Source organism: Anolis carolinensis, unplaced genomic scaffold (assembly GCF_035594765.1).
Source record: "Anolis carolinensis isolate JA03-04 unplaced genomic scaffold, rAnoCar3.1.pri scaffold_12, whole genome shotgun sequence".
Taxonomy (NCBI): domain Eukaryota; kingdom Metazoa; phylum Chordata; class Lepidosauria; order Squamata; family Dactyloidae; genus Anolis; species Anolis carolinensis.
Genome location: NW_026943823.1, coordinates 14,335,022 through 14,348,561, shown reverse-complemented (window position 1 = coordinate 14,348,561; position 13,540 = coordinate 14,335,022). Strand labels below are relative to the sequence as shown.

The 13,540-nt window shown below is 42.7% G+C and overlaps 1 protein-coding gene across 1 annotated transcript; it reads left to right on the top strand.

Moving 5' to 3' along the window:
- Positions 1 to 2,058: 2,058 nt before the first annotated feature.
- LOC100555748 (uncharacterized) lies at positions 2,059 to 5,407 on the top strand. The gene is made up of 2 exons (XM_003226415.4): positions 2,059 to 2,579; positions 3,797 to 5,407. The coding sequence occupies exons 1-2, from the start codon at positions 2,186 to 2,188 to the stop codon at positions 4,165 to 4,167; spliced, it is 765 nt and encodes a 254-aa protein (XP_003226463.1). The 5' UTR covers positions 2,059 to 2,185; the 3' UTR covers positions 4,168 to 5,407.
- Positions 5,408 to 13,540: the final 8,133 nt, after the last annotated feature.

The following is a 13,540-nucleotide window of genomic DNA, read 5'->3' as shown; positions in this document are numbered from 1 at the left end:
CGAAAACATGCAAATGTGAGTAGATCAATAGGTACCGCTCCAGCAGGAAGGTAAGGGCGCTCCATGCAGTCATGCCGGCCACATGACCTTGGAGGTGTCTACAGACAACACCGGCTCTTCAGCTTAGAAATGGAGAAGAGCACCAACCCTCAGAGTCGGTCACGACTGGACTTAACGTCAGGGGAAAACCTTTACCTGACTAGAGTATCCCTTATACAACATAAACGGGCCAGCAGAATGTTGGATAAGCAAAAATGTTGGATAATAAGGAAGGATTAAGGAAAAGCCTATTAAATACCAAATTACATTATGACTTTACAAATTATTTTATTTATTTGTTTGTTTGTTTGTTTAATATACTGCTCTTTTCCCCCGGGGCCCCCAGAACAGTCTTACACAATGGCAGAATTAAATGCCACATACAATACAACATGTAGTAAAAACCAAACATAAAACACAAAAAAAAGCCAATATCCAAATCAAATTAAAACAATTAAAACCATATGACCATTACAACAGGGGAAGTTTCGAGCCAAATTAAGCACCAAAACATCATGTTTTACAACCAATAGACAGAAAAAGCAGTTCAATACATGGTAACATTATGTAGCAATTACCATATTTACGAATTTAATACCAAAACATTGCAATGTATTGAAAAAAATGACTACAAAAACATTGACTACTAAAAGGCAGACTGCATCGGATAATACAGAACGTAGTAATACAGAACGTTGGATAAGCAGGACTCTACTGTATATGCCTTTCACAAAGGAGATTGAAGGCTTTCCTCTGAGGCTGAGAGAGAGTGACTCTCCCAAAGTCCCCCAAGGCATGAGCAGGGATTCAAACCTGGCCTTAGGGTGCAGCTTCACTGTAGAATAAGTGCAGTTTGACATCACTTTAACTGTCATAGCTCAGTGCAATGGCATCCTGGAAGTTGTAGTTTGGTAAGGTATAATTTGATAGCCAGAGGCTGCTATAAAAGCCTTGTAAAACTACAACTTCCTGCCTATTTGGGGCTAAAGGGCTTTGTAAGATGTCAGTTTCGAGAAGTAACTTTTTCAGGCTGGCAAAGACTGGTTTGAGCAAAGCTTGCCACTTTATTTAAGGGGCAAAAACCTCAAAACAGCTCCATCCTAAATCTTGTTGGGAACGAGACTTTAACAGATCTGTGAACTGGACAGAGCGTTATGTACCAAAGTACACAATGTTGTGCCCAGCTCCACGTTTTCTTTTTCCGCAGAGCTGTTAAAGGAGACCTCTGTCAACTTAATTGCTGAGCTGGCTTACAGAAGAGATGATTCTGTGGGCAACCCAGAGGAAATCATTACAAGACTAGTCAATAGGTCTGATTAAAAGCCTCCTCGGAGAGCATTAACTCATTCTCCGCATCCTGTAAAACCCAGAAGCAAACAACTCACTGGAGAAGACAGCATGCAGGAAAGCAGGGGGTGCATCTACACTGGGGAATTAATGAAATTCAACGCCACTTTAGCTGCTGTGGCTCAATGCTTTGCAGTTCTCGGATTTGTTGTTTGTTGCACCAGCACTCTTTGGCAGAGAAGGCAAAAGGCTTTGTAAAACTACAAGTCCCCGGATGCTAGAGCATTAAGCCAAGGGAGTTGAGGTGGTGTCAAACTGCATTCATTCTTCAATGTAGATAGATACTTCCTGAGTCTAAGGAATGAATTGTCATGTACTTTGGAGGCACTTCTATACCAAGTTGAGGAAAACCTTACTTTTGGGGGTTGCAACCCTCAGCATCTCCGAAAGTAGCTTCTCCGGGCATCACCGAGTAAATCGTCATCAACCTCAGCTAACCGTTGAGTAAATTCCAGTGTGGTGTTGTGGTTTGAGCATTGGACTATATCTCTCTGGGAGATCAGTTTGAATTATTTCCATGAGTTTGAATCCCACTCAGTTCTAGATATTGGGTAGGTTACACTTTCTCAGCCTCAAGGGAAGAAGGTAAGGACAAACCCCTTTGAACAAGAGGCAAAGATGGATTGGGGCCAGGCCAGCTGAACTGAGTTGGAGGTCCAGAGGACAGCTTTAAAAGGGCCTCTTGGAAACTTCTGGTTTGGCTACTAGAGGGGAGGGTTGGGCTATATTGTGGATTGCGAACGAAGACATCTGTTTTCGAGACTCGACCTTGCCCTCTCGGATAGTGGACACCTGAGCCATGGAGAGGACTTGCTGCTTATATCTCCTGCTGCTAATACTGGCTCCGGCCAACAAAGGGGAAATGTGTCACTCCTTGGTGGCTAGATCCAGATTGGGGCCTTTCCATTGTCCCGCAAAGGGCAGCAATCCAACGGCGATGTTCTGCTGTGGTACTTGCCGCCAGCCCTATTGTTGCGCATCACAAGCCGAGCGCTTGGACCCAGAGAAGTGCACTGTTGAACTGGACAAGTTCACCTTGGAGGAACTCAAGGGCACCCGTATTAACCAGGGGGAGAATAGCACCGACCACCAGCCCACCTCCACCTGGAGGCATCTGGGGGGCTTTGACTTGGGAGCCTTAGGAAACTATGCCTTCCTGAACACCACCAACCAAGACGCAGGGGATGAGCAAGGTGAGTTGGAGGCCAGGCCTTTCAGAAGCTTGTTTTGGGGTTTCTGTCCCCACTCCTTCCTGAAAGGCATAATCTAACAGGCTGTGAGGTTTGGGGAGTTGCAGTTCACAAACTGAAGCTTCACTCTAGTGTTTGGAGGAGACAAGACCAAGCTGTCTATGGGATTTGGAGCTGTAGTTCACAAACAGACACTTTTCTCCACTCGAGTGTTTACTAGGGATAGTGACCAAGCTTTCCGGGAGCTGTAGTTTGCAAAGGAACTTTTTGCAGGTTTATAGGAAAGTGGATATTTTGCCCAGCAAATCTTGGGGGCTGTAGTTCACCAAAAGACCACACTAGTGTATTTGGTGGGAAAATACAGGTTGACGATCCCTGCGTTTCTTTTGATGAGTTTGCTCCAGGGCTTTAAAAAAATCAGCAAATGCCCAAGACATTAAAATTTTAGACGTATTAACACATATTTCATACTCTTTATAAGGCGCCGCAGTAACGCAACGGGTTAAACCCGTGTGCCAGCTGGACTGCTGACCTGAAGGTTGGGTTGCTGACCTGAAGGTTGCTGGTTCGAATCAGCGGGTCAGGGTGAGCTTCCACCTGTCAGCTCTAGCTTGTGGGGACATGAGAGAAGCCTCCCAGCAACACATCCCTGGGCAACATCTCTGTAGACAGCCAATTCTTTCACACCAGAAGGGATTTGCAGTATATTCTCAAGTCACTTCTGACACAATAAAAATACTTTTTATGTACCAATATGTATTTTTTTAATATGACAATTTATCACAGCAGTGATAAATAAGGCCCATGTACCATTTGGTAGTTTTTAATAATAATAATAATAAAATAATAATATAATAGTACAACGAAATATTGCCTCTAAATGCCTTGAAAGGACCTCTAGGGTGTATGGTTGAATAGTCATAATACTATTAATAATATAATCTTATTACTTACCAACCTCTCCTCATAGCTCGAGGCAGTTCACAACATAGCTAAAAACACATCATCATAAATATTAGAGAAAACATATTAAAATGCATTGCTATATAACTATATCTCCCCCCCCCCCCCCCCCGCCCAATCCAGAAAAGGAAGACTATGGTGAGAGATTTCTGCACAAATCTTCCCAAGAAGACCCTATGATGGCTTCTCCTTCAGATCTTCTTGAAGGCACACATCAACACAACTATACATGAGTTACCTCTTTTCTATTTTTGCAGTTCCCTGGAAGTACATTTGGCTCTTGCCGGCCAGCTTTGGGTTTTTCCTCTTGTGCATCTCTTTCTCCATGATTGTTCCTCATCTTCGCCATCGGCTGAGAACACTACGCTGCCTGACAGCTTCTGGTGAAGTCTCTCCAGACGTGGCTGATCCTCCTGCACGTCCTCTAAAATCTGCTCTCACACAGGTCCCTAACTCCTATGTGGATGCTGACCCATCATCCCCAGAAACTAAGAGTCTTCAGGATGCTTCTGAGATGCCCCCTGGCTCAAGTAACCCATCCGAGATGCCACCTAGTCCTCCAATTTCTGGAGATCACATGTTGGAAACCATCACCTTGTCTCCAGCAAGACCCCGAAGCAAATTTTGAAGGCTAAAGCATCATTCTAGGACAAGATATCCTTATTTTATGGAGAGATGGATTAAGCACCCACATCCCAACCCTGAATGTGCTACAGCTTCCTTTTTAAAGGATGAGTTATGTATAAAGTTTTTAATATGTGTTTACTATTTAGACTGATCACTATGTAGGCTCTTTTCACCTCTACGCAGCAGTTCAACAATGTTTTCACTATCGATGTTGGGTCTCCAATTCTGTAATTTGGAGAAGTGGGTTAGATCTCTGATGTTTCTCCAAAGCACTGCAGAAATCCCAGGATGCCATAAAATGGACCCCTGGCTGTTAACATGGGATTAAACTGGTCTGACTATGAATATATAGATGCATTCTGTTTTCCCAAAGTATTGATTCAATTGCAAACACATGGATCAATGAATGAGAAGAAAACTTCTCTCATTGCCTCCTCTTAAAGAGAGGGATGCTGTATTAAAAGAGTGTAACATCCATACATTTCAAGCAGGCTTTCATCCTTCTTTAGACACCACACCTAGCTAACCTTGAACTACTCTGTCATATGGAAGCCTGGGATCTGTAGTTTGAGGAGGTACTTGGAATTATCAGATCTTTCTTGCACTGTAGTTTGGAAGAGAAAGATCCAGGATCCCATAGGATGCAACTGTAAGATTAAAAAGGATATTGAACTGCAATAACTCTGTAGTGTAGGCCCAACTGGTGTTGGACAACTCAAAAAGGTTTGAGTTTGGAAAACTGGAATGTAAGGGAAGAGCATTTTGGTTTGCAAGATTATGCCCAAAGCAGAATAGTTGCCAGACCTTTACAGCACTGTTGAAACACAACATGATCCAAGGCCATTTATTCTGGCCACTTCTTAAAACCAAGCTTAGTTGAGCTGCCATGTGAAACACGTGTGGTGTAGTCCTTTATTTTTGGGTGGTAGGAATGTTTTACATGTTACCTCAATCAATCTGTTTGCAACTTGCAACTCCACCTAGTGGATGCAAAGGCAAAAGACTGCATACCTCAATGGAGTTATGCTAGAATGGCTTTTAAATCTTGAATATTGCTAAAACCACAGATTCTCTATTAACCACAAAGAGGGCATTTGTGCTTCTTGAATTTGAGCACTTTCAGGACACAAGTGATCTTTTTAAAAGTTCTTACACAAATCAACTATATGTTTCCAACTGTATGCATCTAAATAAATGATGTCATCAATACATTTTTTTTCTATATTAAATTTGATACTGTTTTTACGGAGTGATTTCTTGAATGTTTGAGAAGAACCCATGCATATATGTGTGTATGTGTCTGTCTATATGTGTAAATGTGTATGTATATAAAAAGGTAAAGATTTTCCCCTTACATTAAGTCTAGTCGTGTCCGACTCTGAGGATTGGTGCTCATCTCCATTTCTAAGCCGAAGAGCCGGTGTTGTCTGTAGACACCTCCAAGGTCACGTGGCCGGCATGACTGCATGGAGCGCCCTTACCTTCCTGCCGGAACAGTACCTATTGATCTACTCACATTTGAATGTTTTCAAAATGCTAGCTTGGCAGAAGTTGGGACTAACAACGGGAGCTCACCCCGTTCCCCAGATTCAATCTGCCAACCTTTTGGTCAGCAAGTTCAGCAGCTCAGTGGTTTAACCCACTGTGCCACCGGGGGCCCTGTGTATGTATATATGTATGTGTATATCTGTGTATGAACACATGTGTAAGTGTATTTCTATGTGTGTGTGCATGCGTATATGAGTATGTATATATCTGTATGTGTATATATATATGTTAGGCTGGACGTGAGCCAAGGCCCCTCTCATCCCTGTAGGAATAATAATAACAATAATAATAAACTTTATACCCCGCCACCATCACCCCAAAGGGACTCAGGGTGGCTCACAGAAGCACTACAAGTGCTGAACATAAAATAAACAATACATAAACATATAGACTAGGGAGCCCCGGTGACGCAGCATGTTAAAACGCTGATCTGCTGAACTTATGGACCGAAAGGTCCCAGGCTCGAATCCAGGGAGCGGAGTGAGCACCTGCTGTCAGCTCCAGCTTCTGCCAACCTAGCAGTTCGAAAACATGCAAATGTGAGTAGATCAATAGCAGGAAGGTAACGGCCCCCCATGCCAGCCACATGACCTTGGAGGTGTCTACGGACAACAGCGGCTCTTCAGCTTAGAAATGGAGATGAGCACCAACCTCTAGAGTCAGACATGACTGGACTTAACGTCAGGGGAAACCTTTACCTAAACATATAGACTATCATAAATTTACAACTGCAAACATGCCACATAATTTTTAAAAATAATTCATAAAACGCTGTGGTGCCTGCGGATAAAACTGCCAGTTTTAAATTAGCAATCCAATGCCGGAGTGAAGCAATGACTTAGTCCTCCTGTCTAACTATTAAAAACTACTCAAGGCCAAAGGCCTGTTTAAAAAGCCAAGTTTTTAGACTAGCCCGAAAATCTTGGAGAGTGGGGGCTAACCTAAGTGGCTGAGGGGGAAAAGGCTTGAGGCTGTTAGGAATTGTGGGAGCTGAAGTCCAAAACACCTGGAGGGCCCAAATTTGCCCATGCCTGATCTACACTATAGAATTCATGCAATTTAACATCCTTTTCACTGTCACTTAATGCTATGGAATCTTGGGAGCTGTAGTTTGACAAGGCCTTCTTTGCCTAATAGTGCAAGTTACACCTCCCGGGATCCCATGGTATTGAACCATGGCAGCTAAAGTGGTGTCAAGCTGCATTTATACTGCAGCGTAAATACACTTCAAGTTTGGATTTTTACAGAAATCAAATTCATCCAATGCACCAAACTGATTTTTCAGCTATCTCTAACTTAGACTATTCGTTCTCCAGTGGCATTTCTTGGGCTCAAGTTTGAGAAACTTTAGAATTGTTTCTAATGAAATTCAATATCTTTCGTTTTGTTTCTTTCTCCCATTCCAGCCATCAAAGTTTGCTGTCTCTCTTTCCACCGCTGGCAGCATTTGAAGAATCACCCAGCTTCCGGATGAAAACATCTTAAGATCATGACTGTGAAGCGAAGAGAATGGACTAAGAAAGAACTAAGGGTCCGTTCTCCTGGCTTTCAAGTCTTGCTTGCTTTTCTTTCTCTTGCAGAAGGTTGGAAAGTCAAGGCATTCGAGAGAAATGTTGACTTGATGTTAACAAAAAGCACTTTAAAGCCCAGGAAGGGAGGCAGTGGATTAAAGGCAAGATAGAGATGGTTGGCAGCAGGATATGTTATCCCTTCCAGGAAAGCGTTAGTTGAACAATGAAAAGGTCTCTGCTTGCTGGAACTATTTTTCCCTCCTTAAGTAAAGTCTTGGTTTGTTACTTCTGTACAGTTGTTCTAAAGGCAGAGATGTCATTGTGCAAAATAGCGACTGAAAGCAATGCTGCTTAGGCTGTGACCCGTCCAGCAATGGGATGCCTTCCAGGGTTTGCATGCAAAATATGGGACAGAATCCATATACCTGGGTGCATCCACACTGTAGAATGAATGCAGTTTGACATTACTTGAACTGCCATGGCTCAATGCCATGGGATCCTGGGTGTTATAGTTTGAAGTACAGTTTTTGGCAAAGAATATTACAATTCTCAAGGTTCCGTGGTATGGAGCCATCGCAGTTAAAATGGTGTCAAACTGCATTCATTCTACACTTTAGTTATTTTTTTTTCATGTCAGGAGCTACTTGAGGAACTGTTCCCAGTGGCGCAGTGGGTTAAACCATTGTGCTGGCAGGACTGCTGACTTAAAGGTTGGCAGTTCATATCTGGGGAGCGGGGTGAGCTCTTGTCTGTTAGCTCCAGATTCCCATACGGGGACATGAGAGAAGCCTCCCACAGGATGGTAAAATATCCGAGTGTCCCCTGGGGTAATGTCCTTGCAGACAGCCAATTCTTACACCAGAAGCAACGTACACTTTAGATGGGTGTTATGGTTGAGCCTTATGGCTCCAATTCTGGGAGACGTGGTCGTAAGACTCCTCGAGAGTCAGACTCTCTTGAGGAGCGAGAGAGGAAACGGCTGCGGGACTTATTTGCAGAACCAACAGACGAAGATTCTTTTGAGGGTTTTACCGAGGGAATGGAGGAAGAGGTGGTTAGCTCAGAGGAGGATGACATGGAATGGACTCGTGTGAGGGAGGATTTGGGTGTTCCTGGTAATGATAGCATGGGAAGCGACTGGCGGGTTGCAGGATCGGACCCGTGGACGAGTTGGAGGGATGGAACGGGATCCACAGCTGGGGATGCTGTGGGGCGTAGTCAAAGATGTTTTAGCTCTGATGAGGATGATAATGATGAGGTACCTGGAATTAGGGGAGCAGCTGATAGCGATGAGGAGTTGTAAACTGGCATAAAATGGGGTTTTGAATCCAGGGCTAATTGCGTTGGGCAAGGTAATCTGGACGAACGCTTGGGCTCTTGTTGGGAATTTCCTGAAGACGGGTGTGTTTTGTTTGCTGAATACGTAAGTTACTAAGGACATTGGGCATAGATGGCGGGAGGAACTGTGTGGGCTTTTGTTGTGCAACCTGTGTTTAATCTTATTAGCTTGGACCTCCGTCGTCTTCTTGACGGACATTATTTACCTACTCTGGATTGACGCTGGACTGACTGACTGACTACGACCTTGGACTACCCTTTCTGTGGATATCGGTGGAATTCGTGGAACCTTAGACACCTGCACCTGGCTATCGACCTCGGACCGGATTGGGACCTCGCTGACCGCTGCAACCCTGATTGATGTGTTTGGACCCGGAGTTCGCCCGCTGCACGGAGGAGTAACAACTTAGTTACTCAACCTCAGCTGCTGAGTAGCAGAGAGGAATCTGCTGCCAGTATTTATGTTTTATTGAATCTTTGTTTACCAGCTTTTGTTTGTTTAAAGTGCCAGGCTGAAGTAAGCATTTTTGATTTAACTCCTGTTTAATCCGGTTTATCTTTTGAACCGTTTTTGAGTGACTTTTCATTTTGAAGGCGAGTGTTTGCCTAGCCCTTTGTTTTTTACGAGCGTCTTTTGGTTCTGTATCTTTAATAAACTGTGTTAAATCTTATCTGGTGGCGTTCTGTCTGTGACAATGGGCCATAGGTCTTCAAAGGAGCAACCCAAAGCACTGGAACTACAGAAAGACCTTCGAAGCCACCTGCTGACACTAGAGAAGGCGGTTTATCATCCTATTGAATTAAGCTAAACCCAACTGTTGGATCATTTTTGAGGCTGAAGAGGCATCCCATGGAGTCCAAAGACTCCACATCACCATCTCTCACTGTTTGAGTAGGAACTGGCCTTCCCAATTAAATAATTCATGTCCATTAGGCCACAAAGCTGCCTCTTCAGTGCTTTGTGTAGCAGCCAAAGCGATGATTGCAACTTGGCACCTCAAAGGGGACCTCAGCGTAGCATTCGGAAATTATGGGTTGGAGGAGATGAATAATGGCTAAAGCCATTATTGTGGCTGATTGGGGTGTCAAGTTTTCCCTATTTGCAATTTCGGGTAATTTTAAAATAAATGGCTGAAATCCTGAGTCAGGAGATGGGTTGCACAGGGTGACTGCAGCAGCTAAAAGGCGAGTCTTGTGGTATTTGGATCATTCCATGAAGTTGGGAGATAATGTTATTATTTATTGATGGTATTATTATTATTATTATATCTATATACATGCCACTTTTATCTCTTGATGGAGATAAAAGATAAATCTCAATCCATTTGGTCCAGATCCATTAAGCCATGGAAGAGCCAACCAACAAAACAACATATATACATACTTTGATCTATATCTACAGTATATAGTAGGCTTGAGCAAATTTTTCGTTAGTTCGTTAAATTCGTTAAAAATTCGTTTCACAAGTACTTTTGAATTGACATTTGAAACATCTGCTCACTGCCTTACAAATATTACGAATTTGAATCAAAAAAGTACCTTTTTTCGTTTGTTTCTGATGTCTTCGGATGTAGCTGTAGCCCCTCTGAGAGGAGAAGCCATGTTGGCATGCCTCTCAGCCAATCAGAGTGGAAGAGAGAGGGAGGGAGAGGCATGGCCATCGATCAGCAAGCATTTTTAAAAAACGTTGCTTTCATAATAGCTTTCAAAATGCAGGAGAACGAAGCCTCTGAATTTTGACCATTCTTTTAAGTGGAAATGAAGCAAGTCGCCATTATGAGCCAAAAACTCCATTTCCCAGAAGCCTTAGCAAGCCAATCAAAGTGGAAGGAAGAAGGACAGGGAGGCGTGGCCATCGATCTGCTAACATTTTTAAAAAACGTTGCTTCAAAAATCCCCAAAAATCAGTGGATGGGTCAAACATTGTCATAGCATTAACTGTCATAGCATTAATACAAACTCTCAAGCAACCAGATACGACTCTCGGTTATCCGACATTGACCGCTCTCCACGGGTGCCAGTTAAATGAGAGTCGACTGTCATAGCATTAATACATACTCTCAAGCAACCAGAGACGACTCTCAGTTATCCAACATCGACCACTCCCCTCGGGTGCCGGTTAAATGAGAGTCAACTGTCATAGCATCAACCACTCCCCTCGGGTGCCGGTTAAATGAGAGTCGACTGTCATAGCATTAATACATACTCTCAAGCAACCAGAGATGACTCTCAGGAAATAGCACTTTCAAACCAGGAACTGATTTCCTTATTCAGAGGCTGATAGCCATCTGTCAGGAATGATTTGATGGTGTACTATGATTTCTGTTCCTGGGTGATAAATGTCATTTCCTAATTGGTTCTGTCATAGAAACATGGCAAATTCTATGACACTGCCTGAACTTTGTGCAAGCGACATGGATGGAACATATTATGGTTTGGTCCACCAATTTAACAAAGTTTCAGCCACAAAAACAAAGTTTCTCAAGGAGAACAATGACTTTCACAGTAAAGACAACCCAATGAAACAGGAAATAAGACTTTCAAACCAGGAACAGATTTCTGCAATTATTAAAAAATGGTTTATTATAAAAGCTATGAAAATTCGCCAAAAATCAGAGGATAAGGGGATAAGAGGATAAGGGGAGGATAAGGGGTGAGATATCAGTGTTAAATGTGTTCTACCACTGTACCAAGTTTGAAGAAGATCGCTCAAAAAATGAGGGCGGGAGAGTCCTGTAAAGTCTCCCCTCGTGCTATTTTTTTTGCTAGTGCGCATGCGCATCCGCCATTAACGAATTACTTTTGAAACTAATGAATTTTCGTTAAATTTTGAAAATTTTTGAGGGCAAAATTCGGAAATGACATCAGAAACGAAACGCTAGCGCCCCCTACTTTTGAAACGAGTTTAGAATCAATTTTTTCATGGATCGCTCAAGCCTAGTATATAGTGTGTGTGAATGGCTTATGATCTAGGCAGTAATAAACTACATATTTCTATATAAGGAATGAGATTTCACCTAAGCATTAGAAAGATATTTTTGTTTATAAGAGTTGGAAGTGTAGTGAGATCTCCAACAGAGTTTGGATGGGCATCTTTTGGGAATGCTTTAGAAGTATCTTCCTGCCTGGCAGAATGGGGTTGGACTAGATGACCCTTGGGGCCCCTTGCAAATATAAGATCCTTTAATCCTATATTGATGATCTCACATTATCTCCGCCACTTATAAAGTCTCCAGCTGACTTTGTAAAAAGAGCAGATAATCCCAAACCAAAAGTATTTCCACTGGCCTTTCAGCTCTGCATAATATTATTCCATCTCTTTCCTTTTCTTCTCTTTGATGAGATGAAGAAATGGCTTTCTCTGCTGCTGCTCCTGCACTTCAGAGAGCCCCTAACAGCCTAAGCCAACGCACACATAGATACGCTCCGATTTATGGAAATAACTTCTATCCTTTTCGAGATAATTTGACACAAAGAGGATCCTGCCGGGAGACCCGACAAACTCTCTGTAAGTGAACAGAGTTCGGGAAAGGAAGCCTTAATTAAAAAGAAAAGTCGGGGACTGTCTTGGGCTCGGGAAGGAAGTTGAAAGCCCCAGAAAAAGGTCTTGAGGTGTTTTAACGGGATGCGTGCCGGAAACCCAGCAGTGAAGCTGTTTCGGAAAGTTGTGCATGTGGATCCTGTGATCTTTTCTATCCAAAATGTTCTGAAGTTGAAAGTAATTAAGTGACAAGATAACCACCTTCTTCTTCTTCTTCTTCTTCTTCTTCTTCTTCTTCTTCTTCTTTTTTTTTTTTTTTTGGCAGAGAAAAGACCCTGAGGTTCAAACACAACATCCACACTTCAAGCTGGAACAGACTCCTGCCCAAAGAGCAAAGTCTGGGGTGCATCTGCGTTGCAGAAGTGAGTCAAAGGCCCTCTCCATGGTGCGCCACCCAATTGTGGACTTAAGGTGGGGGTTCCCAATCTTTTTTTGACCAGGGACCACTGACCAGGGACTACTTTAACCAGGGACCACTCTCCAACATTAGAACCAAAAGGGTTACGAATCAGTTTTTGGTCAACTTTAGAGTCAGTTTGGTTATTTGGGATGCGGATTCAGAAAACTGGATAGACCATATCAGCTCTAGTTTCTAATGCAGAACATATGCCATCCAGAAGTCACTATCTGCTCACTCACAGAAAAGCATATTTAATAATCTAGAGCAGATTTTCCCTGCCTGGGGGAATCTTTTGTTGGTAGGTAAATTCCAGATAAGAAACAATCAGGGTGAGCTCATCTCCTCCCAACAAAGGATTCCCCCAGGTAGGAAGCAGCCAAGCTTTGAAGCTGCAAGGCTATTAAATGCTAATCAAGGTGGCTCATGCTAATCAAATGTGAATGTTGAAATTGATCACCGTAATTAACATTGAGTAGCCTTTCAGCTTCAAAGCTTGGCTGCTTCCTGCCAAGCATTTCTACTCAATGCTAATCAAGGTGGCCAATGGCAACATTCACACTTGCCTCCAACAGACAAGAGTTCTTTCTCCCACCCTGGACCTTCCATAGATACCCTGTTTCCCTGAAAATAAGACATCCCCAGAAAATAAGACCTAGTAGAGGTTTTGTTGAATTGCTAAATATAAGGCCTCCCCCAAAAGTAAGACCTAGCAAAGTTTTTGTTTGGAAGCATGCAGGATTGGTAAATGTACATACCATAGATTGTTGTACATGGAAATAAAGGTAGTAACAAGAAATAATAATATTATAATAACTTTATTCTTGTATCCCACCTCCATCTCCCAGATGGGATTCAGGGCAGCTTACACAGGGACAAGCCCAACAATAACATATATTTATATACAAAAAAAATGTAAAACAGTAATTTTAAAACAGTATAGCAATAAAATATAATATAGAAATTCTTTTAAGGATTCACAGTTTGGTTATGCTGGTTTGTGATGACAACTACTGTACAGTAGATAATAAATTTTCAT